The sequence below is a fragment of the Diorhabda sublineata genome, chromosome 5 (assembly GCF_026230105.1).
Source record: "Diorhabda sublineata isolate icDioSubl1.1 chromosome 5, icDioSubl1.1, whole genome shotgun sequence".
NCBI classification, from domain to species: Eukaryota; Metazoa; Arthropoda; class Insecta; order Coleoptera; family Chrysomelidae; genus Diorhabda; species Diorhabda sublineata.
The window spans coordinates 16,374,268-16,401,789 of record NC_079478.1 but is presented as its reverse complement, the minus strand read 5'-3'; the positions used below and the strand labels follow the sequence as shown (position 1 = coordinate 16,401,789).

General features: G+C 32.2%; 4 protein-coding genes across 6 annotated transcripts in view; all 4 read right to left on the bottom strand.

The window, feature by feature from the left end:
* LOC130444099 (probable small nuclear ribonucleoprotein Sm D1) overlaps positions 1-27,522 on the bottom strand; it is a 169,745-nt gene that overhangs the window by 109,040 nt on the left and 33,183 nt on the right. The window lies entirely within an intron of this gene.
* LOC130444096 (neurocalcin homolog) overlaps positions 1-27,522 on the bottom strand; it is a 226,092-nt gene that overhangs the window by 168,548 nt on the left and 30,022 nt on the right. The window lies entirely within an intron of this gene.
* Positions 1-27,522, bottom strand: part of LOC130444097 (neuronal calcium sensor 2) — a 159,879-nt gene that overhangs the window by 102,361 nt on the left and 29,996 nt on the right. The gene's annotated exons all lie outside the window — the stretch shown is intronic.
* LOC130444433 (uncharacterized) lies at positions 3,525-3,914 on the bottom strand. Its single transcript, XM_056779556.1, has one exon. The coding sequence runs from the start codon at positions 3,912-3,914 to the stop codon at positions 3,525-3,527; it is 390 nt and encodes a 129-aa protein (XP_056635534.1).

Sequence of the window (27,522 nt, the reverse complement as noted above, 5' to 3'; positions counted from 1 at the left end):
TAATGAGGCTCTTGCTGCATTAACTGACACTTCTGCCAAAAGTTGATCTGTGCTTGTAGAAGGATTTGCTTTCATTTGCCTCAAAATATGCCTCAGTTTCAGCAATTGTTTCTTTATTTGAATTGAATTTGTTACCGACGATTCGGTTATTGCCATACGTTTATTCAGTTTTTTGTGTTTAAAATCGCATGCTGACAAAATTTGACGCAATGTTTCTAAACTGGTGTAATTGTATTCTAATGTCGCAACCCTGTTCTCCTTATATAAACTCAGCTTTGTCAACTGATTTCAGTTTGTCTCTAGATGTTTTACGGTTCTGTGAAAGATCCAAAGCAACCCACTACTCGATAAATAGAAAATTTAAATACTCTAGTTATTTCAGCAAGTCTTATTATGATTGAATATGAATTAAAGAAATCTCACCAAGCCACGCGACTGCTTATCGCGGACTGTCTCTGGCAGGAATATTTCGAAGAAATTGTGTATATACGCCTTTCGACCAAAATAAATGCATTTATTTTTACGATTCGATGTTTTCATTGGTAAACAGTGCAGATGATGAGTCCACGTTGACTGACAGTTTGATAGATTTTATTTTATTATTTTAAACATTATTTTTCATTTCTTAAGTTGATAATGAGTTCCGTGCGTATTTATGAAATATTGATTGTTTCTCGCATAACTGTCTTCTGCATTTGATATTGGAAGAACAAGTCTCAATAGCTTAAAAATGTCTATAACACGACAAAATAATTTGAATAATATTTTCATATCGGTGAAAAGACAATTAAATATATTCAAGGTGCTTATTATGCAATTAAGAAAAAATTGAAACAATTTAAAATCACATCAAATAGCCTATTGGTTACAATAATGAGAAAAAATGTTAATCTTAGAATAAGAATTGTATTTTATGAGACTATATAAGATAAACAATGTATTTTTAGTGACGACCTTAAAGGAAATAGCGGTATCCACAACTGGGAAAATAGATACGTTTAACTTCTGAACTTCTGTAAACAATCAATTTTCTATTAGTTTCACTTTTCACTTTGATCAGTCTCGAGTTTCGTATTCCCTTGCTCGTTGATTTTTCGCAAACAAGGCCAATATGTCTTGCTATATATTGATTTAATGTCGTATCATACTAATATTAACAATATTGGTTGGTCAATCTCGTAAAAATTGTTGAAGGGATTTGGATAAAATGTGTATACAGATAGTTAATTGCCTGGATTATTTTTATCCCGGGAAATATTAAGTTCTCACCACGGGAATATAAAAAAATCAACAGGACATATTTCATCGTTTTATGATTAAATTGAAATTTTCACAGAAAAATAAATCTTGTGTTTTTTTGATCATTTGTATGACATTAATTTTGTATCGTTCTATGTGTATATAGTTTAGGGTGTCTCATACACCACGACTCAAACAATGTATCGTGTCTCCTTTCCTACGATGGCATAGGAGATACTGTGTTCTCAGCTGATCTATTGGTCCCATTTTTCATAGAATGTTCATAATTATCGGGTGGCTCCAGTTACTAAAGACTTTCGTCTTATATTTCACACGCTCCCAGTCTCTAGCACTTCAAGATAATGTGAATAGATTTGCACTCATAGATCTTCTTTGATTATAGTTTCCCAGAAGTACATTTGCCCATCTCAACTCCTGTTTATTTTCCTATCTACCTCACTCACTAGTTTTTTAATACTATTGACCTACAGCTGATACCTCAGAACAGTCAATTCTTGTAAAGGGTTTATCCGCCCCTACTGAGTAAGTCTGTCCACTATTTCATTTCCCTCCACTCTAGTGTGTCCCAAAACCTATTAGAGGGTAATTTTATTCTATATATCAAGTATTGTTAGCAAAAACAATGTATTTTTCTTCTTATTTTCAAAAAGCACCTCTCGAAATAAATAACAAATATCAAAAATCACCAAAAAGATAATACCATAGCAACCTGTACTTGCAATTAATTTATTTTGATAACTTGTTTTTATTGACCTTTACAGTTGAACCTTTCTCAGGTCTTGTGTATGAAAGGCGTCCCTAAGCTGATTCGAAAATTTTGTAATTTAGAAGACTGCAGTACGGGTCCACTGCTATAAGAAATATCTGAAATAGGATCTTGTCATTTAAAGGACCATAGTTTGTATCATTTGTTCGAGCTGACTTTGTTTTGCTTGAAAGTACTCTGACGGGAAAGAAAATATAACATTAGGGAGAATTGAGCAAAATAAGTAAGCATGTTTTATCATCTTAGCAATAACCGAAACCCTATTCCAAACATCAACAAAACTTGAGTAATAGAATCCTGTCAGAGGATGAAAAGTTAGTGTACCACATAATTTCGAAGTGAAAAGGCTCAAGAGATTCGTACAAAAAGAGCAAGGATTCTACTACCAACTCTCCAATCCAAACATAATCTTAAACAGAAAGAATTGAGAACTATTAGGGAACTTAACAATGACAGAAACATATAAGTTCTTCAAGCTGATAAAGGATATACCATTGCGATAATGAATATCGAAGATCATCAAGCCAAAATAAATAGACCCAAGCACTCAAAATATTTTAAAGACTGAACCAACGAGATAATATAGTCAGAATCAGTCTGAGTAGCACGTAACTTTTGAATAGATATGCCAACAGCACGAATTGGAGAAACATTAGGTAGAAACAGTTTTCGACGACGCGATATCCTAATAGCCTAAGAAACATTCAAGCATTGGAAGACAGTCACGAAAGTCTTACACAATTGACAAGAATCTGTCTTCGTCCATTCGTTCTAAGTGACCTAGCCATTGTAATCATCTTGTCTTTATAAATGCGCTGATTGGTGCCTCATTAAAAAGTGTGTAAATTTCATGTTTTGATCTTCTCTGCCATCCTAACTCTGTCTGTTTTCCTCCAAACATTTTTTTTAATAATTCTCGCTTCCAGATTTCCAATTTCGGTTTAGTTTTATTCGTCATTATTTCCCAGGCGTATGTCAGAGTGGGTATCAAAATTGTCTTATAAATTCGAACTTTCGTAGATCTGGATATCTCTTTTGATGTTAATATTCTTCTAATACTACTTGCACAGCTATTACTTTTGGCAATTTTTAGTTCGATTTCCTTTTCTTCTTGGCATTTATTAACTACTATCTTAAATTCTATTAACGTTTCATCATTTTTATGTACTTTGAAATTGTTTTTTGTCTTACTTTCACATTTATTCTTTATTTCCATAAGCATTCTTCTCTCATTATTTGAGTGTAGGCCTATCTCATCTGCTGCTGTTATTAGTTGTTTTGTGATTTTTTCAAGCTCTCTTCTGTTTCATGCTATTGACGCCACATCATCGGTATGAGCTAACTATTGGTGACTTCTGTTAAATATCATGCCCTTTCTGTTGATATTGATGCTTCTCGTAATATTTGGTTCACACTATGATAAGCTCTTTTGAAATCAACAGAAAGGGCATCTGTGTTCGTATCTCATATTAATCACACTCAGTAATTAGCTGATTTATCATAAAAATTTTATTGAATGTTCCTCTGCCTTTTCTAACCCTTCTTGGTACAATTTTTCTGCGTATATTTTCAAAATCGATGCGAATATTTTGTATGTGACGTCTAGCAAAGCTATTCTTCTATAATTTTCATACAATGTTTTGTCTCCCTTCTTGTAAATGGGTAATATAATGACTTTTCTCCATGCTTCTGGAATTTTCTCGGTTTTCCAAATCTGACAAAGTAAATTGGAAATTTCTTCTTTAAACTGTTCATCGCTATGTTTTATTTGTTCTTTTGTTACTCCTTTATCTCCGGGACTTTTATTGTTTTTCATCGTATTTATCACTTTTTCAACTTCTTCTCTCTGTTTGGTAGGTTTGGAAGCACTTTTCAAGGTTTTCTTCATTTGCTATTTCTTCAAGTGCATTTTCGTTTCTGTCATTTCCGACCTCAAATGTTTCTTCGAAATATTCTTTCCATCTTCTAATTTTTTCTTCTTCGTCACCGACAAGGATTCCTTCTTTATCTTCTATATTTGTGGTAGTACTCTCGTTTTGTTTTCTTATATGTTCAACATCTTTTTTTCCTCCTACATAATTTCTTTACTTTTTTCTTTGATTGTTATATTCAATTTTGCTTTTCACAACTTTATTCTGCAACATCTTTTGTCTTGAGTTTAATTTTTTGTTGTATTTCACTGTAACATTAATCATCTAGCCAGCTTTTCCTTTTTTGTAATTTTCTCAGTCTGAGATTTTTTTTGTGGCGGTCGTTTCTGCTTGTTTGTATCAACTAAATTAATAAAATTCATACAATAGTAGTGATTTTTCTTATATAATACACTATATAGCAAGAACAAAAGATGAATGTTCCATAGTCTCTATTATTTTAAAGTTTTCTAAGGAAAATTGATTTGGTGTTTTATTTTTTGAGTCCCAAAACTCCACACAATATATACTCAATATATTGCCAGCACCGTAGCTCGACAAGACATAAAACACAATGTCTTACACTCTAAACCTCCCATTGATTTCGATCTTTCTCTTTTGTTTCAGTATTTTCTTTGCCTCGAATAATATCCATAAATCTGTACAAACGAAAACGTATCAAATCGGACGCTTTACTAAACTAACAGAAACTTGAAAATATGGTTACTCGGAAAAGAATCGCGAATAAATATTCCGCAAAACGAGGCATAGTTGAGACAAATAAAACAAATATTCATAATTGGATATGGCTTTTTGTTTTTCAAAATATTCTATATTAAGATCAATACACGTATGCAAACGTTTGAACAATTGTCGAAGCATTTCTTTCCATTCCGTTGAAGTAGCCCCAAAACATATGATTTGGACGCATCAACCGCTTCTTCAGGTGTAGAAAAATGCTGACCTTCCAATTAATTTTCAATCTGTGGGAATTCGATGTTTTGACTGTTCAAAAGCGTTTTTGTTTGACTAATTTGTGAGAGCTCGCATTGTCGTCGTGGAGAATGATTTGTCTTCTGCTGGTGTACCATTCAGAATTGACCGTTCTACGTTGCTCTAATGAAATGGTGACGACATATCGTGTTAATCCGAAAAAACATTCGACCATTTGCTTCGAAGTGCGGTAACAACTTTGATTGGATTTGGCTGGTCTTGAAAGACTCGTACAGTCGATTGTTTTTTAGATCGGATGAATATGCTTAGATTCATGATTGAATTTATCAGCATTTCTTTGCACCCATCCACACGAGCTTCTTACTAAGCGATTGTCAAATTATGCGGTATCCAACGCGACAAATCTTTTTGACAGCCGAATGTTTCAATTATCTATAAACAACTGAAATAGCACTCGTATAATAACACGTTCTGAGCACGTTCACCATTAAAAAAGTTTAATGATGCCTATGTCAGATTTGACAATTTCACATCAGTGTTACCATACCTCAAAACTTAGTAGCAAACCTCCTATATGAGTTATTTAGATATTATTATAGAAAACTATGTAGTCATAAAATTAAGACCAAATCTGGAAAACCAAAGTGGATTTAGAAGAAAATGCACAAAATCTTCGCAAAAAACTAATATAACAAAAAGCATATATAGAGAAGGGTATTTTCAGGTTATATAGACCTAGAAATAGCAATCGACAAGATCCCGAAAGAGAGTGTATTAGTCAAAAATAGTTATAAAAATAATATGAGAAAATAGCATAGACTTCGTAATGCATAAGAGTAGCTATACAAGTCTTTTTATGAAAATGATGGTATTTGTGTTTAAGGTAATTACCAGTATCAAAAAATTGAATAAGTGCTTTATGTAACTCATCCTCGGTCGTGAAACGTCGACCACGTAAATAATTTCATTAAATTAAAGACTAACTAGAAATCATACATGGCTAAATCAGGCAAATGGGGATGTTCAATGACAATTAGATTATTTCCAACTGTTTGCTGTGCAGTGTATGAATATGCAATATTGACTGACAAAAGAACTGAAGGTAAACACTCTGTGGTGTACATTATGCTGTAGCTTTAAGTTGACAGACCTTTATTTTTTCGCCATTGTTGGTGTTGATGAATCGTCGTGAATGTACACACGGTTCTTCTTGGCAGGTATGGTAGCCATAAAATGGTATGTGTATTTCATCACATGTTATTGTTTTAAAAAGAATACGATGTCTACTATCATTTCATACTTCTTAAATTCGTATTTGCTCTGCCTTTTCGCAACCGTTAAGCGTATGTGGCATTCATCGACAACACTTTTTTTCACATGAAGATAATTATGTGAAATTGAATTTACTATAGCGAATCCAGCTCCAAGAGATGCCTCAATCGCTTTGTAGATGTATATTCCGATATCAAATCGTATGTACTGTATGTACACCGTCTACTCTTTAATAGTCGCGACTCAACTGACCCTTGAAACTAACGTGGAAACAGAAGGACTACGTCAAGGAGCGAGCTTAAACTGAATGCAAGTGTTTTTCGGAAGCAGTCGGTTACCGCTTAATCTGAAAAAAATGATAGATTCTCAACTAGTTCGGTTATACTATAGGAGATGTTGCAATATTGGACCTGCTATTGGTGCGTTATCCTTATTACCTTCACGCAACTTCCATAGGCGTTTTCCTTTTATCGCCTCACCTAATTGTGGAACCAAATTGTCACAATGGCTTTCTGCAGGTAATCCTTCATCACCCCAAAATAATTTTTTTTACTTGAGGTTGCATTATGATTTTTTTCGAGAGGGTGGTGAAAGTATTTACTCTGCATTTGAGTATCTACTTCAATGTGATGGAACCATGACTCATCTAATGTATTCTTGTAATAAAATTTTCTTTGTTTTGACATACTTTGTATAGAACAGATTGCGCTTGTGACAGTTTATAACGAACATTCCTCGCCACCAATGACGTCCCTTCCGCCTCTGAAGTGATATTTGCTTCAGTGGCTACTGGTTGAAACCATGAAGCGCTTTCATTTTTATTCGTGTTACTTCGCATGCTGATCTACTTTTTATTGCTAGGCCCTAGGCGATCTTTTCACTTGATTAAGTAATCACAGATGAATATTAGAGTGGGGCAGTTCTGTTAAATTTTGAGCTCTTAATATTGTGATGCAATGATTTTTTACTAAGATGACTATTTCTAAAGATATGCAAGGTTAAAGTCCAACCATATATCGACAATTTTAAGAATTGTTCATATTATGCCGCAAAATACTGGCTCAAAAAAATGGAATATCTCATTTTTCGTAAAACTTATCAAATTTTTTTGGTAGAACAATAACTATCTTACGAAATATTGTGAAAAAAGGCAATTGGAACTTTATGGTAGAAGGTTGGAACCTTAATCAACTTTCACCTGACTAATAATAGAAGAAACATGTTTTGACCACAATGGGAACAAAGACAATTGACAAAGATTTTTCGAAAAATTTAAATAATAAATAGTGGCGGTATGTCCCACGACGAGTTCAAACTATCTGTATATAGCGAAATACTTATAGTAAAAATATGAAAATTTCTACGTTTCCGACTTCCGGTGGAAACGGAAGTTGGCCATCTTTGAAAATATTTTAGTAAAAAATATCATATCCGAAAACCCAAACGTAGGAATTTTCATGATTTTACTACAAGTATTTTGCCGTATACATATAGATTTAACTCATCGTGGGACACCCTGTATAGTTATTGTGATTCGTATTTGTCTGAATACATTAATGCTGCTTTTATTTGAAATTGAGGACATTGGGATATTCCCTTGTGAAATTATATTTTCCGATAACATATTATATGGAATAATAAAATTTACGAGCAATAAGTGTAATGTTTGAAATAAGTACGCTTGAGATGCAATTATGCTGGTCATGTTTATGCTATTTTTCTAGAAAATAAAATTTTCTTTAACGAAATTAGCCCCAGGGAATACATTTTCTGATAAGTCTAATGAATGAGAATCGTTTTTTTATGATATTGGTTTTGAAAAGAATGTTCGCAAAACGCTCCTAGGAACAATTGCTTTAATAATCTTGAAGAAGCACCAGCATCTGATTATTTTGTGATTCACATTGATCGCCTAGAGCGAACAAAACGACCACGTCGGAATTGACTACTCCAACTTTTGTTTTAAATCGACGAAGCTAGATTCATATGCAAGTTATCTCACTACTGCCGCATATGGAACAATATGAAATTGAATAGTATCAAAAATAAAATGGATAAAGATTGACTGTATGCAGGTTTTGTAATGCTCCAATTTTTGCAAACTATATTCAAATATCAATTACTTTACTATTTCAAATGGAATACCTTGTATAATTTCAAAGCATCATAGTGCTTAAAGATTCCAGTGAGTTAATTTAATTTAGACAAGTGAAATTTACAACAGTGATTAAGGAGACTTTGAATTATATAAGTTTATAATAGGGTGTTCAAATAATTATGTCATCTTCAACTATATTCAAATATCAATTACTTTACTATTTCAAATGGAATACCTTGTATAATTTCAAAGCATCATAGTGCTTAAAGATTCCCTATACCTATCTGTAATAGTTTTGATATTATAAACACTTTATTATAAATAAAAGTCTAGTAATTAAAGAGTCCAGCCTTGGAAAAAATTCTGTATCGTTCATTCAAGTTTCAATCGGTATAGTCTGACTAGTACTTTGAAATTCGACACTATTCTCGGAAAAAGAGGGCAAAGGAGGCCCTGAGAAGTGATTCCAAACTGATCATTTGTTTTCTGCTAATATTTAAAAAAAATATAGCACTTACAGTATTTTCATTTTTTTCAAGATAATGGCAGCTGAACGTGCCCTTTATTTCTAAGTACTGTTCTGAGTCCATATTTTGATCACTATTGATTCAAAAGAAAAGATCCATAGATATCATATACTGTAACTTGAGCCCTATTTTGATTTTTTTCGAAATATAGCAAAAATTAACCCAAATTTTTTCAGATTTTTTGTCGATTTTTAGAAACTTGTCCATTATTTTATTATGAATCCTTTTAGATGATGGGTCATTGAAGGGTATTGAATAAGCCAAGAAATCTTGTTTAGAGTGTTTTTGTTCAACTTCATATGTAGTCACTTTTGAAATTTCGTTTCTTTGGATGTTTTTGAAGCTCAATCTTGAATAAAAAATATATAAATTCCCTTAACGCTTTCTATTGCACATCACTGGAAAGCTTAAAATGTCCTTTTTTTAATAGTGCGTTTTTGTTTTGGCTCTTACTCCTTTTTCAAAAATCAAGGATTGCCAACAGACGATAAATACGGTCATTTTTGCTCTTGGTCCCTATTTTTTTATCCTTACAACTTATTCAACATGAAAATTACATTCTGAGCTTTTCATTTATGTATATAACTCATATGTTCCGATTTCTCAGGAAAAAATAAATTGTTCCAAACTAGCTCTATTTTTTTTTGTGGAATTTTTAAGTGCATTCTACCTTATTTTAATTTAAGAACAGATACTAAAATAATTTACTAATTCTGATCGATTCTCCTATACTTCGTTGTTTCTGATACCATACTAATGTCACGCGTAACGTAGAAATGTCTCAACGTCAAACATTATAATTTCCTTTAGATAAAACCCTGATAAATTAAAGATGTTGTCACCTGGTTTGAATTGATTTGTGTAAGTTTTTGATACATTTTTTAGCCCCATCATGATATTGTAATGCTTAACATATGCTCAAACAATGAATGTACTCCAAACACTCATCTTCAGGCGAAAAATCACGTTCGCAATCCCGATAATTGTTGAGAAGTCGACTATACCCGTGGTTTCACATTTAAAGGCGCAGTATATTTCGCAAGAGAACAACGCGGCTATCTACAATAGGTCTATGCGATATTAAACATGACACTCAGCGTGATTTCACACAAATTGATCTCAAATTTATAAGAAACTGACATATTTTCTGGTTATCTAAATAATTAATTGGAATTTCTATAGATTCTTATTTCTTAGACCTTTTTATATATACGAGGACAGACTTAAAAGAATCAAGACCAACAAAGAAAATTTTGGGAAAAAATTTATTTTTTTCTCCTTTCAACTTACAACATACACCTTTCTCAGTGATGTTCAATAAGTTCGATACCCTTTTCATAATAAGAATCGTCAAAGCCATTAACTGCCGACATCACCTCTTCATTGTTGGAGGGGCCTAAATCTGGCAAATAGAGTGCAATAGGTAGCAGCTCAAAATTTAATTCATTAATTTTGGCCATTGCGATAACGAATGTGTGAGTTGGTGCATGAAACAACACTTTCTTTTTAGCCAAATGCGACTGTATATGTTTGATTTCTTCGCTCAAACGTTTCAATAAGTTCGCCGTTGACAATATTCGCGGCGTTGGTTTTGTTCCATTGTGAGCAATCGCTGAACCCATCTTGCGCACAGCTTCCTCATGTCCAAATTTTTAGTTAAAATGTGATGTACCGCACTTATTGAAATGCCTATTACGTCTTCTACCTCTCGCAGTTTCAATTAATGATCATCCAGTACCGCTTCAACATTTGGTCGACCACTACAATCCTGGTCTACGCAGGTCGTATGGCCTAGCTTAAACTGTGCCACCCAATATTTTACTGTTGATAACGAAGGAACAGTCTCATCCAGAGTAAAATCTAGTTCAGCTTTTATATTGGTTGAGCTAATGTAACACGTATGGATGACCAATTTTTTTAATGTTAACAAATTCACTGAAAACGTTCACTATTGATGCCAAACAAATACTAAACAGCGTGGCATCTTCAAACTTAAAATATATGCTATATAGATTATGTACTTTCCAATACAGTGATACTTTTCAGCAACTAGCACCATCTCTAGGTCCATATACCTGTTATAAAACATAATTTTTATTCAAAATCAAATCTAAAATCAAAACAATCCTGGTCAAATTTTGAATTTCAAAGCACTCGCTAGGGCAAAAAATATTGTGCTGCGAAAAAAATCATTTATGTAACTTTTATAGGTAACGAAATAATTTTCATTTTTTACATAATATAATATTCTCCAAATACAATATTTGAGAAGATATTGGCAAAAAAACGAATTTTTAGGACTATTTTCAGGAGACTCCCCGATCTTTTTCTCCCAAAACATTTTCGAATATCATAGTACTAGTCAGAATCTACTGATTAAAACTTGAATTAATACTATACAGAATTTGCCCAGCTTCGTAGATTTTTCGACATTTATTTACTGGACTATAATGTATTAATATACATTAATAGCTAGAGAATGCATGAAGAAGATTTCTATGTATAACTCATCATATTTCCATCTGAATTGGTGGAATCATGTTAATTGTTGATATGATAGCAGTTACTCGCATTTCTAATTACATGGCGAATCGTAGATCTCAGATGTTATAAATATTTTCAATATTACGGTAATTATGGTAATAAGTTACACCCCACACAACAATTAATGATTATCTGACAAACACTCAGGCATAGATCTGTACATCCAAATCAGCAAGTTCAACTATCTTAGCCGCTATTCTCTTGATGATTGAGGATTTAATAGTTTCATATCCATATCCATATTTTTATATTATTGTCGCATCAACTTAAAAGGTTATTAGTGACATGTCAGTTCACAATTTGTGATACAATTGAGTATCTTTTAAATATTTGGTTGTTGTTAAATAGAGAGAGATTATATTGTTTCTGAAGTTGTTAGTTATTCTTTCCTTTTTATTTCTTTCAGTTCAATAATAATTGTTTCACGTTTAGATTCTCATTACAAGATTCCCATATTGGAGGATTTTATCGATTGAATAGACATGAGTATGTCACTTTAGTGTGCCCCAACCCTAAACGATCGATTTTTATTTGGTCCTTACGATTTTTAAATCATGGTTGAACGGATGGTTTTATAGATTTTAACTAGATAAAACGTTGTTCTTCCATATAAATTTTATATACGAAATATTTTTCTAGTCCAATAAGAAACTAACTTACTATGAGTGTTTCATAGACAATGAAAGTATGCTTTATATAGTTGTACAAAAAGCACTTTGAAATGAGCCTAATATTCAGGCTCATACTGGAATGCTAGTCGAAGAAATAAATCTGATGTAAATGCATTGTTGGTGGTCAATTCCTTACATCTGTTTACTATGAATCTACGCGTTTCTCTTCGTTTTCATTGTCTCTGTTGATTTCGTTCATCTCGTGCCTCTTGTGATTTGACATAACTACGCCGTGCTCACACGCACATCTGCATTCTTTTGTTCGCCTGATGTTCGTGCTCTTATATGCATGAGATTTGATTGTTCGACGACTCAAATTGCTGAATGTACATATAACCAGTAAATAAATCAAGTTCAAATAGTTATTTGTGAGAAACAGTGACTCAATATTGTATTCGTTTGCTCATTATTTGACTTAACATTCACAATAATAGAGCACGTATATTTATTGAACACGAACACGTTTCTGTTTTGATTTAAAACTATTTGCAAAAGATGTTAAGTAGAATATGTACAGGTACGATAATGCCCGTTGTTAGCGTGACCTCACAATACGTGTTTATTTACATGACAGTGAAAACTGTCTTTTCAGTTATTAATAAATAATTATTTCATTGGAACTTAGTGATAAATTTACAATGAGAGTAAAATTAACATGAGAGTTGCACAGAAAAATCTAAATGATACGTATAACAGTCACTACTATGATCTATACAAAAAGAAAATTGAAATTATAAATAAGAATTTTTAGTACTATAATTATTATATTGCCATCTTGCAATCGTATTGCGGATCTGTGGATAAAATAAAACAAAAAAAAATCGCGATGGAAAAAGAGGGGTTGATCGTAGAGGGGTGAAAAATTGAGAGTAATATATTATTTTTTATTCTAAGTCATAACACAAAAAATAAAAATCTTGCTAAAAAAATTAAAGATTATAATTAACACATAAAAAATCGTAGATGCTTGAAAATGTAGAGTTGTATGTATTTTTTAATGCTATATCATAAAAAAATAAAAACAAAAAGTTTTATCTAAAAAAAAAATTTGCACACAAAATTTCATGAGAATCTGTCAAGTCCTTTCGGAGGAGTTCAATTACAAACACCACAACACGAGAATTTGATATATTAGATCGATTGCGATTTGTTTCATTCACTCAAACATACATGCAAGCGTTAATTTTCAAATTTGTATTATAACCATAGTCTTTCTATTTATTGTGTTTAAATACTTTTTTCTTACTTTAACTTCACCATTTTATATCTTTTTTATTATCAATATATTTTTAAAGTCGCATATGATGATAATACTCAGAGAGGTGGAGAATCTTTTAGTGAGGTTTGATCCATTACTTACCAACCACATTATTAATTTAACGTTGTTGGAAATGTCGTGAATTACGTTGAATCCAAAGTCGATTGTTTATAATACATGACTTTCGAATACATTCTGTAGGTCATGTTTATAAATTGTCATGACAAGTAATAAACATCTTCGTTGTTTTCTAAATAAAGATTATCAATTATCGTGAAAATTTTGATAACCATTCCATACAGATATTAAAAAAATGGAATGACATTATCTGTTTCAAATTATTGGAGCAACTTCACGAAAGTTCTATAAAATTATAACAAAATCTCGAACGTTTCGAGACAATCCAGAAATTTCTTAAAAATTTTCACAACTTTCTGTAAAGTTCTGCAAAATTTTATAAATAAATAATAGAAATCTCTAAAAGTTCTTGAAAATTAAAGCAATTCTTCAAAACTTCTGGACTATTAGAGATTTTCTTCGATAGTTATCAAAACTTCGAGTAATTGTAGAATGGTCTAGCATACTGGAACATGATGTTCAATATGCTGCAATATTGGAGCAATTTCTTCATAGTTCTAGATTATGGGACGAAAGTTATGTTAGAATTGAATTTTTTTTTAAATTTTATCAACTTTTCAAAGTCCTGTAAAATTTTAGAAATCTCTAGAAAATTCTTGAAAATTGGAGCAATGCCTCGGATGTTCTGCAAAATTATAAGACTTTCTAGAACAAGTAATAAGCATCTTCGTTGTTTTCTTAATTCAGATTATCAATTATCATGAAAATTTCGATTATCACTTCATTTGAATCCTGGAAACAATGTATATTACACCTTTAATTTCTTCAAGTCTAGAAAAAAATCAAGCCGTCTAGAATATTACTGATGCACTATATTAGAGGAGCTCATGATATTAAATGTGGACTTTGTCGAGCGTACCGGAAACCTACTAGGGCGTCTACAGATTGTAGATAAAAACAGGCACATGGTAATACTTGAGCACGTCAGAGTTCGATATTTTGCTTGTTCCAATATGTCATAAAATATATATTAATTTGACTTTTTCGTAGTTGGGTTGGTTATAAAGATGTAATGAAAAAAAAATTAGACATTTCTGCATCTGTGGCAAGCATAAAATTTAGCACTGCAGTGTGCGAATCTACGTTTTAAACTTTAACTGCAATAAATAAGTTTTAAAGGCTCTCAAGAGTATAGCTAGTATGATATCCTGACCTTATAAGTCTTTGCCAGCTATATTACGAGTAGTTTTTTATTGGGAACGTGGCAAGGAAACACCAAAGAGGACTAACTTTAATATATTTTGCAAGTTTTCGAATATGTATTCATCGTCTGGGAAATACTTAATTAAGATTTTCCGGTGATTTTAATACTTTTAAAGCTTGTAAATATATATATATATATATATATATATATATATATATATATATATATATATATGTATATAGAATTCTAGAGAAAATTCAAATTCTTAAACACGAATGTTCTGCAAAATTATAAAACTTTCTAGAACAAGTATTAAACACCTTCGTTGTTTTCTGAATGAAGATTACCAATTAACATGAAAATTTTGATAATCACTTCATACAGAAATTATAAAACTAGACTGAAATTAACCTAATGACTATTTGAATCGATGAAACAATGTATATTACTGCCCAACATCTCAATTTCGTCAACATATGTTTAAAGTGTTAGTTAATTTCAAACCATAACGTTCCTTGAATCCTTGAATGTCTTCAAAGAAGAAAAGAAAAACGTAAGAAATAAGAGATAGTTGGCGTTTTTGATGTCATCCCCATCGAAAAAAACGAATGACGCCTTGACCTTTGGGATTTGAAGAGCGTTCGGGTTTCACTTTACTTGTACTTGTTATGTTATTGGAGACTCTCTATGTATCTTTTTGTTGATATTCGAGTAATAGATTGAGCTCCTTTTATGGAGTCGATTCCGTTGTTATTTCTTAACAAAAGATAAAAAGTAACAGTAGTATATATAGGCTCTAAATTTAAAAACGTTTCCTCCATATTTCGACGACTTTAGACAATTCAAACATTTGCATAGTCATGTCACAATAATACAAAGGTGATTTGGAGATAAAATTATTTTTCACCCTTCGTTTGTCGCAGATGATCAGATGTGAGATCAGAAGGCATTCGTTTCATCACTACTTGAAGGTGCCTCTCCAGTGTATCTTCTTAGCTTCGACACTACTTCGTTTTCATATAATTTTGAATTCCATCGTGGATCTGAGTATTACTGAAAAAGTGTTTTTGTTCAGATCACTGTAACTGAGATTGTAAGTACTATAAATACTGAACTTACAGATACAATTTTTTTTGTTGATAGATATAAGACATTGTCGATAGATACATTTTAGGAAATAATAATTTTTTGGCCAAAAAACGAATGCGGTCTATAAGATTACGACTAAAATACAATATTTGTTTTAGGTTAGAGATAGCTCAAAAAATATATGATTTGAATTGTAAGAATGATATAGAAGATAAAGTAGAGAATAAGAGATGAAGAAGAAGATACAGATAATGAAAATTTAAACATAGATAAGCGATGGAAGTAACTAGAATGATGCGGATGAACCAATAGATGGAGAACCAGCTCCAAAGAAGACAAAGACCATTCCATCTGCAGACAAGTCATGGCGTCGGTTTTTGGAAAGCGAGTGGAAAAATTTCCAAACTTCCCCGCCAATAGAATCTATTAAGAAATAGAGGTAGTTTAGTCGAAATTAAAATTTCTTAATAGATTCACTTTCGGTTTTTGTATTTTTAGTTTCGTAAAGTTTATTTTTTTTTTTCGATAAGTATTAGTGTGAATTTTTGTTTATTGCCCGAAATAAATTAGTATATTCACATAAAATTAGCGAGATTAATATTTTTAGAAATAAGTTCAGCGGAAAAATTTATAATTTTCGTGAGTATTGAAAGCGAGCAGAGTGCAACATACGAGGATTGTCGGTAAAGTTTTCGATCTAACAAAGAACCAAGATATTGTTTTCAAATTTATTTTTATTTTCCACCAAAATAGATGTTTAATTATGCGAGAACGTCCTGGTGCAAGTGAAACTTTAAAGTAGGGAAACAGGAAAAAGTCACTAGGGGCCAGATCTGGCAGATAAAGTGTATTCTTTTTCTTCAAATGTGCTTACCATCACCAGCCGATGGGATCATCTTTACCTTTTTCTGAAGCTGGTTCGCCTTTTGTTACTGACTGTCTCAATGCTTCTTCGTTTCAGAAGTGTAATGGTGAATCCAGTTATAAATCGACGCGAAAAATCTGTATATTTTTGCTTAAGCCTCGTCAATAAGGCCTAGGAAATGTGCATTCGAATGCAAAAACTTTTTCGATGATATCGCTGATGTCGCAGTTTTTGGTCGTCCCGAAAGCTCGTCGTCAGTCAAGGTGGTCATATTCAAATGCCCAAAATTATACGGTGATGGTGCAGAGTCTCTATTCACAGTATCTAGCTCCTTTTTCATTTGCGTAGGCGAATTGTCAAAATAAATATTTAATTGCAACTTGATACTCAATTTTTCCGTTTGCAACTACTCATTTATACGATTGTTAAAAAATAAACTAACCGTCCAAAATAACTGAAATTTTAGTGAGAATCTGTCAAAGCATCCGCAAATATATTACCCAGCTTATACTGATAAGTGCTAACATCTACTGGTTGAAGTCAGAATTTTTTCAGATAAATCTTGTGTTATTAATTAATGTCATAGGGCCATTGTGGCCGATTATTTAAAATTGAATCAATTTTAAGGACAACTTTTTTTAGATTAATTGAAAAAATCATTCATTAATACCAATATTGTTTATGTGCTTGAAATTACAGTGAAGCCCTTGCCTTATTTAAAATATATCTGCGGAAAGAGCTCTACATTCTGCAACATTACGTTGTTTCGAAACACCGATTTCATTGCTCAGCACTGTAAGCCTTTACATAAAAATAAAATCCAAAGGTTTGAACGTGCTAACTATTCTGTTGGACCTTATTGTACAATCCATCTACCACATTAGTCCTAGTTCAACTATCTTCTTACTGTAGTCGTAATCGTGTTAAACATCATTTATTCCCAAATTACTGAATTCATATTTCCATAATTTTGATAATTAACGAGTTTATTGCACTTTGTAACATTTACAGACACACATCACCGGTTAATTTGGTAAAAGGCTGAACGATATGGTTTTCCGTGGTACTTTTCCAAATATTTACTGGGTCACTGTGTATGTCCTACATGAAACATTTATGTCGCTCCGAAACACCACATTTCTAGTATTTAGTATCAAACTGAGCTCTTAATTATTCTATTTGTTTCAAACTCGAAAACTCTTTACTATATTCCTTAAAAACCTTCTACTCAGTTTCCAAGTTTTTAAGAAACATTGGGAGAGACGAACAGTATTTGAATGTGGTACTAGCCTCAATCTTCTCCTTCTGCACTCTGGTGCTAATGTGCTGATAAATATGATAAGGATTGAAAACTTCTCAAAAACTGGAGCATGGTTTCGAAAATTATGGTACATATTCGACATTCGACATAATTCGACTTTAAAATTTTCAGTTCTTCAAAATTATTTTGGCAATCTCTCAAAAATAATAGCAATTTCTAAAAAGTTTTTGGATATTAGCAAAATTCCTGGAAAGTTCTGGGATAGTCAAAGTCCTGAAAGATGTGAATCATAGAATTTTCTAGAATACTAGCAATTTATTGAATATTCTGAAATATAGGAGCAATTTATCCAAAAAACTGGAAAATGGAAGCAAGTTCTTGAAATTACAGGCATTTCTAGAAAGGTTTAGAACATTGGAGGAATTTCTCAAAAATTAGGGATATTGGTATAATTTAACGAAATTCTCAAAAAATAAAGCAATACCTCGAAAGTTTGAAGTTCTTGAAAATAAGAGAATTCGAAATTTCTGAATATTGGAGATTTTCTTTCATAGTTCTGGAATATCTGAATGAATTTTAGAATGTTCTAGCATACTGGAACGAGTTCTTGAGTCTACTGCAATTTTTGAACAATTTCTCGGAAGTTTTGGTATAAGCCACCAAGGTTTTGGAAGATTCAAGCAAATTATAGAATATAGTTGAACACTTGGGCAATTTTTTGATTCAACTGAAATATTAGAGAAATCTAAATAACGTTGTGGAATATTGTATCAATTTTTCGAAAGTTCTGGAAGATGGGAAGAAATTATACAATGTTCGAGAATACTGGAGCAATTTCTTGAATATGCTTAGACGTTGAAACAATTTCTCGGCAGTGCTGGAAAATTTGAGTATTTTTTCGAAAGTTTTGTATATTGTAGTAATTTCACAAAAATTCTATAAAATTGGATCAATATCTCGAAAGTTTTAAGCAATTCCATGAAAGTTCTTTAAAATTCGAACAACTTTTCAAAGTTCTGTAAAATTCCAGTAATCTTTCGAAAATTTTGGAAAATAAAGAACTTTTTAAAAAGTTATTGAAAATTAGAACAATTCTTCGCAAGTTCTCGAATATTGGAAATTTTCTAGCGTACTGGAGCAAGTTTTTGAATATGCTGAAATATAGGACTAATTGTTCGAAAATTGTTAAAGAATCGAGCGAATGTACTGGTCATAACCAGAACAAAACAGGAACTATAAAAATGTTTTTACTACTTGAAAAGGTAGCAAAAAGATATGACCTACATGTCAACGAACACAAGACCAAGTATTTGGAAATGGGTAATGACTTTTAAGGGATAAACAATTAAAAATCACAACAAAACAAAACAAAGAGTTCCAGTTCTATAGAGTACGAGAGTTTGAATACCTGGGAGTGACGGTAACAAGTAAAAGAGAAGAAATTAAATAATTCGAGAAAATGTTGTCAAGAGGCAAAAAACAATTGAATTTCTTGAAAACCTTTTAAAGTCTAAGCGAAGCTAAGAATTTACAGGATAGTTTAGACTCTACGGTCTTATATGGTAGTGAATGCTGAGTAATGAATAAGAAACAGGAAAACAGGCTAAATTCATGGGAAAGAGGAATGTTTAGAAAAAATTTTGGAGGGATACAAGTGGAACAAGATAAAAGGAGAAGAACGAATGAAGTGTTAAAAGGTTATATGGACAGGGAAAGATCGGCTATATAGTAAAGGTGAAAAGACTGCGTTGGTTGGGGCATATAGCCAGAATAGAAGAAAACAGTTGGGTGGAAAGAGCCTTAACAAGTAGAGGCATGTAAGGAAGATTTGCAGAAGTAAGGGGCAGCGAACTGGCGCAATGCAGCTATGAACAAAAGGAGTTGGAGAAAAGCAGTAGAGAGACTTCAGGCCATAGGCATAAAAGGCCTGCTGTGCTCTAGATTAGAGCAATGCCTCTAAAGAAAGTATAGGAATCTCTCGATAGTTGTGGAACATTTGTAAAATTTGTAAGCTACAAAATTTTAAACAGAAAACAATTATCTCTTCTTTTCGTTTCAGAACGACAGTCTAAAAAAACATGAATCAAACATTTTGATCAAAATGAACAGTTTTATAACATTATAAAAATTTCAGGAACTGAATCGTATCGGATACAAGTGGCAAAGCAAATAACATAAATCTAATCTTGCTGAAAAGATAGAACATCAAAGGTAAATATATTACCCCTTCCCCTTCCGCCAATCGACAGATTTTACCAGTATTTTGATATCGATTGAATAATACATTATTCCCTCTGAAACTGAAGGTTTGGCTTCGAAAACAATCTCATTAAAATATTGCGGTTGAATAAAATTTACAACTGACATTTATGCCCACGTATTCATATGTAAGAAAAGCATTATTTGCATAGAGTATTGGAAATGGAAATATCAAGTAAAAGGAATTTGAAATGTACACAAAAATAAAATTTTGGTATAATTGGTTTTTAAAAGTGATATCCCTGATCATGAATTTTATTTTATTCTATAACGGAAGTTTCAGCTAATTATTAGAATGTTATTGTTCCTATATGACCAAACCTTCTGTACCTATATGTTTAATATACACTCTTTCAACTTTGTCAACATCGTCATCTATTATGTAACAATCACTCTTAAAGACCAATTGTAACAAGATTTAGGCCACAAATGTTATTGTAAAAACTCTAGTTTGAAAATAGTATATTGTTTAACGAGCGAGGAATGATAGTCATATCCCATGAGTATGAATCATACGAGTGGGAAATTAGCATTCCATGCAAGTTAAACACTATACTTTTTCTATGGCCTTAAAGATAATAGCAAAATGATGTAATAAATAACAGGAACTTAAGATTTAATGTCAATGAAAATTTCCATTTAAGTATAATAAAAATATCAATTACACAAAGAATAACAAATAAACGATACTTTCATTATTTTTAGAAGGTTTAAGACATTGCACTGTTGTTGTACAATTTTGTAGAACGTTTCACAACTATACAATTAAGTGAATAGAGCTGCCATTGCTTGACATTTGACATTCCACAGGCGACCTGATTTATTGCGTTATAATAACTATATTTGTAACACAACTAAATCATTAGTAAGGTGAGGAAATTAATTTATTCATGTTCTAGGTTTTATGTGAAACTATACTGAAAAATGAAGACAATGCCAAAGATATTTATTATAATAGGAGACTCGACAATTCTCGTAATGTTTCTAAAGAAACATGGTCCATTGTGGATGATCTAAGAAATAAGCGTTCTTCAACGCGCATAATCTCTACTTCACATGATAACCTCAATAATTACTTTATAAATGTAGCCAAAAATTCATCAAATTCTACAACTCCTACACATGATCCGCTTTCATATCTCCTTGATGCTAATGCTTACACAGTTTCTTCTTTATGTCCGTATTTTTAGCAGAGCTTCGCAGTATAACTAATGACATCAAAAATAAATACTCGTCTGGAACTGGAACTCGTCTTTAAAATGTTTTCGAGTCTGTCCGATTGCACATTAAATCAGCTTACTACTTTAATTAACGTTTCATTTCACAATGGCCCTTTTCCCAATTGCCTTAAGTCGGCTATAATTATACCTCTGCATAAAGGAGCAAACATCGAATTATCGCCCAATTGCACTCCTTCTCGCGTTATCTAAGATCATAGACAAATTAAACAAAAAGAGGCTTTTATCATTTCTGTTTAAATATAAAATACTTACTACCCATCAATTTGGGTTTTTAAGAAATAAATGAACAAATGATGATATATTCTTCCTCCTAAATAATCTACATCCATCCATCCCCTGCAACAACTTTTTGTGATTTTTCTAAAGCTTTCGATTGTATTAATCATAATAGAATGTGGAGTACCCCAAGGCTCAGTACTAGACCCTATTTTGTTTCATCGCTTATCCAGACACCAGTGGTAAAATATGTACATTTGCAGACGAGACTAGTTTCTCTTGAAACAACCATGACCTCACGGTACTTCATAGGACCATATCTAGTGACCGAATCACCCTTAAATCATGGTGCGATTCTAATCTTCTCTATTTTAACGTTACTATAAATGAAGTTTTATCATATAAAAATACATTGTTGCCTTTTTTATTAAATAACACTACCAATGACGTCGTTGAATCTGTAAAATTCTCAGGGCTTGTTGTGGACAATTCCTTGAAATGGGAGTTACATATTGCGCCTTATCTAAAAAATTGAGTTCCTCCTGTTTTGCGCTGAGATCAGTTTCCAAAAAACTGAACTTATCCACATCCTTAACAGTTTATTATGCCCTTATCGAGTCACATCTCCGATATGCCTTTCCCTTCTGGGGTATGTGTGGTACTACTCAATTTGAGCGAATCTTCAAATTAAAAAATAGAGTTGTTAGATATTTGCTCAGACTAAACACTAGGGCTCACTGCAGGGAATTCTTTAAAAGATTAAAAATTCGGACTCTTCCTTCAGTATTCATCTTTGAATCCGTTTGTCTAATTCGTTAGCACGCTTCTCCAATTTCATGAAGGTCGTTGCGCAGCTTTCCACTTACGAACGCAGAGTACGACCTTTACCTACCTACTCTACGTTCAGAATTAGTTGACGGCTCAATATTTTACAATGCAAAAAAACTGCACAATCACTTACCAATTGAAATCAAATCAATTCCATCTTTTCCCGCCGTCCGCGATAATTTGAGGGCATATTTAGTTTTTACAATTGTTTCAAGACAGCCTTCTCTAAGTTAGCGCTATATACTACAGGCAAAGATGGAAATATATTATCGTTATGAACTAAAACTTCGTTTTGATCTCTCAATAGACGGTCTCCATTCTGTTGTTGATATTGTAACACAATTGGTTAGGTGAAGAAATTGCAGACATCCTCACGGATCTATCGAGAACAGATAAGATACAGCATTAAAGCCGTAGGAAAAATGTATTTTCACTGTTGTTTCATTTCGTTACGTGAATTAGCATTGAGACCTAAAGAAAATACTCCAAGCAAATAAATATCAAGTAAATTGGATTTAGTTGGAATTATTTTGAAGTGGGTAGAAGAAATTATTTTGTTTAAGGGATGGCGCTAGAATAGCAAAAATTACTTCGGCATGGCTGTGTCGATAATTTTGATGTTGGTTTTACATGCATCACAAGTGGTAAGGTAGTAACAAAAATCAACATAATGCCTTGACAAAACGAAGGAATTGTTTTCTTGTTTTAAATCGTTTAGAGTCAAGCATTTATGTAAAAGTGTTGATGACACAATGCAATTAGTTAGTAGAAAGCTTTACGGAATTATCAAAAAGATGTGTCGATTTTCAAACAGCACATAAAACTCCTAGAAAACAAAAATTTCAAATAGAAAATCATTTGAAGCAAAAGATGTCGTGGAATGACGGTAGTTAGATCCCACCATATCATTGCGTACTAGTATTGGCACAATAAAGAGGAAAGTTGCAAGAAAAAAAAAATATTTTTCAAATGAGTGATGATTTATTGGCTTTTAGAAGAAAAATTACGCAAACTACAAAACTGCCGGAAAAATCCAGCATACCATCTTGAAGTTCATAAACTATATTAGCATCTACTCCAAAATGTACGATGTTCAATGAATGTATTTTGGAGTAAATGCTTTTTGTGGAATAAGATGTATTTTTCTCTGCTTAGATTTAAAAGAATGTGGGGATTAATAGGAATCAAGGAATAATAGAATTTTTATTTTAGTTAATTGAAACAACAAGATAATATTGAAATAATTGACAGGAGTTTATTCTCAAACTTAGTATATTTATTGATAATTATCGAAATCAATTTCGACACTTGAAGATGAAGCAGACTGAAGCGACAGTCTTCTACCTTCTAAAATACCCAAAGACAACCTTACCTGAGCTAGAGAAAAGTAATAAATATATACATGGAAACCATGAAGACTATATAGTCTATTCTCCATGATAGAAACTATTCCAGCTCTTGCGATTCACCCGTAAAACAGTACTCTGTCATAACTATATTATGTATGTAAAAAAAACATTAATCAAGAAGAGTAATTTTACAAGAAACTTAATTATTATTGAAATAATTTACGAGATCATAATAATTATGTAACAACGATAATTCAACAAAAAGATTTACTCCAAAATAAAGGTATTTCCGGTAGTTTCTGATCGCGCAGACCAAGATATTTTTAAAAATCACATAAAAATAAATAAAATAAAAAACAATTTCCGACATGATGGAGAAAATTTAACCCTCATAACACGCTTCAAATAGGTATGCCAGACCTTTCCGGCAAAAAAAGTGGTTTGCGTGATTTTTTTTCCAATAAAATGCCAATAAAATTTACTGTGAAACATTTTTTTAATAATTTTTTTTTACATAGTTTCGGCAATAGAAACCCACGCATACCGAGCTTAATTTATTCATATACTTATGTTTTATTTATTTAAATAGAATTTTTTGATTCGGCTCTGACAAGACTCTCAGTGTTACCGGCTCCCCGCCTAATATGATTTAAGAAAAAGAGTTTGACAATATTACTGATAAAACGATCGTTTGAAAATAACAGTTTGAACCTTTATACCTTCTAAAAAAATTAAACAGTTTTACTAAAAGTGATACGCCTATGACTTTCGAATGCTTTATTATTTTATTATTCACTGATTCATAAAAATAGACAATAGTTTACAAAGAAACTACAAAAAAACCTTTTACATTGACGAATACTAACAGAGAAAGTGTTAGATGAATCAGAAGCATATAAAACGGACATAGAAACGTTGAAAATACTGATTATAGCACTTTAGGAGGAAACTATCTTAATAATTAAAATGAGATTTGCCTTTTTTGTTTACTAGACCTAAGAGACTGATTGTTCGATATGAGGAAATTAAGTTACTTCTGGAACAGGCGTATAAATCACTTCAGTGTAACCCTATTTGGCATAATTTGATAAAGTACCCTGCAAATTCAAGGTAGTTAAAGCCTTCGTACGCACGTATAAGACCTTTTTGACATTCCAGATAAGGATTTATTTCTTTGTTTTGAAATCTTCTTATTCACCCTACGTTACTTTGTGAAAATGCGGTTGGCACTTTTAAATAAGGTTAGACTTAGACGTATTTTTCATTCGAATAACTTATCCAGATTTAGTGAAGGAAATATTTTAGGAGTTGAAAAAGGAAAATCAACAAATAATCGGATCAATGCCGTTAAAGCCGCCGCAGCGTTTTTGATATATCGCAAAATTCGAAAGGAGAAATCCTTCATTTGTGTTATATATTTAGTCAATTTCTATCCTTTCAGTACTGAAATAGATCAGTAAATAAAATTGTTGTCTCTGAAAAAAAACATTCGAGTTCAATCAAATATTTCGAAAATAAACGTTAGCTATAAATCTGAGAAAATAATGTAAATAAATAAAGTTTGTATAAATTGAAATTTGAATTACTATTTTTGATACATTCAATGAAAAACATAAATATTAGGCCAACATAAAAGTAGATTTTCGAAAATGTTGTAAAACGTTTACGTTCTACTCTAAATAAACAGTATACAGAAGTTATTAAAACATCATTGCGCAACTGGTAGTTACAAAAATGTGTTCAGAAAGTGAAGAGTGCATAAAAGAAGTCAATAAACACACTAAATATCAGTGTCTTTTGGATTACTTACACATTCAGTTCAAACAGTCTATACAATATAAAAAAGTTCCACTCATTTGCCATGAAATGTTATTCTTGATACATTCCAGAAAACTAGCCATTGAACATAAATAAAAAGCTACAAAAGCGGTCAGAAACATGAAGAATCAACTCTTTTGATTTTATTTAAAATTCTACATGTCCTCTTTCCATCTCCATACATTTAATTAGGTATAATCAAAATCGTTGATACACATTTTTTGATGTTTTGAAATGGACTTTTAGCATACGAGAGTCGTCTGGAAAGTTTGTGACCTAACAAAGACTTATATTATGTATTTATCAACAGTTCAAATCTATTTATTCCGATTGGCTGTTCCACACAGTATGTTAGGTTATACGAATACAATCAATACAAAACGTTAAAGTTAAGTTAAAACGTTAAAATAGTAAAGAAGTAATTACTTTAATAAATTTTATGTTCTGTAAGTGTAAAATTATCACGTTACAGCTTTATTTTAGCCATTTTCATATTTGGATAGGTTCATTCTACTATAGTACGCTATATGTTATTTTGAACGTTGCATTTTTGAAGAGAGAAAAGTCTCTATATGAACCCAAAAAAGCATCTATTTTGTCGGCAGATGACAACAAAGTTTTTTTTTGGAAGCACCAAATCAATTCAGATCTGGTTCGAAACAATTATGATATATATTTTTCTAACTTGGTTAATAATGAACAACTTTTCTCCATCAACATCATTAATAACGTTTAAAAACTGGTGGTGGAAAAAAAATTGTCGAGTACGATTTAATATGAGGGTTACTACCTTAAGTGTTGAAATAGACAAATAAAAACAAATATTTATGATTGGGTATGGCTTTACTGTTTTTCAACATATTCTCCATCAAGACATCAACTCACTTTTGCATGCATTTAAACCAATGATCTGAGTATTTTATCCACTCTGATTGATGTAACTCCAAAATATGTGTTTTGGACGCATCAACCGCCTCTTTGGAATAACGTTGACCTCGCAATCTAATGGGATTTCCAATAGGGACTTGATAATTTTGAAATTAGTTTGTGAACGCACCTTTCCACTTAACATCGAACTGTCACTGTCAGTTTATTCAGTAGACATAACCTTTTCATTATGGTTAAGTACACGAGCGAACAAGTCCGATTTTCGGTTGTATTCTTGACCTAGTAGACAGGCAGTAACAAGTTTAGGGAAAAAGTTTGATTCTACATATTCGTTGTGTAATGTTGCCATGCCAGTAAGACTACGAGTTGATCGAAGTGTCGAAAATATCGCTGCCGTTGAAGCGTCCGTAGCAAATGATCCAAATCAGTCAATTCCACGGCGTTCTCAAGAGTGGGCTTCGCCAAGACCACCTTATGAAATTGAAGCCGATGGACCATTCAAAGCGACGTACGTTCTCCGATTGGGCTCTGAAAAAATGTGCCAAGATGATCAATTTCATCGCAAAATCGTCTTCACTCACAAAGCTCATTTCTGGCTCAATGGGTTTGCCAATAAACAAAATATGCGGTATTGGGCGGGTGAAAATCCACATGTGCTTAATGAAAAACCACTTCATCCAGAAAAGATAACTGTTAGGTGCGGTTGCATGCCAGCGGCGTTATAAGGCCATATTTTTTCGTCGACGACAATGGTCGCCACGTTAGTGTGGATGGTGATCGTTATAGCACCATGTGGAGTTGGTACGGGGATTTGCGTTTGAACCAGGAATCAATTATCAAGTATAATAATAGTGTTAATGTGTAGATACACATTGAAATCAATGATAATATCGAAATAATGATATCGCTAATTTCATTCCACGCATCTCTTATCAACTGCCTGTTTTTGTAATCTTCTGATGATGAATCCCACAAACATGTTTTTTCTTTTATTGCGTCAATAAAAAATTAACGTCCAGATTTTCCATGGTACTTCTTTACATATCAATACAATTCTGCAAAAACGCCTATCGCGACGCGGGGACAGGATTTCAGTACGCCGCGACACAGGCAGCGAGCGGCTGATTGACGTCGATGCATAAAAGCTCAAATTTAACAACGTGCTT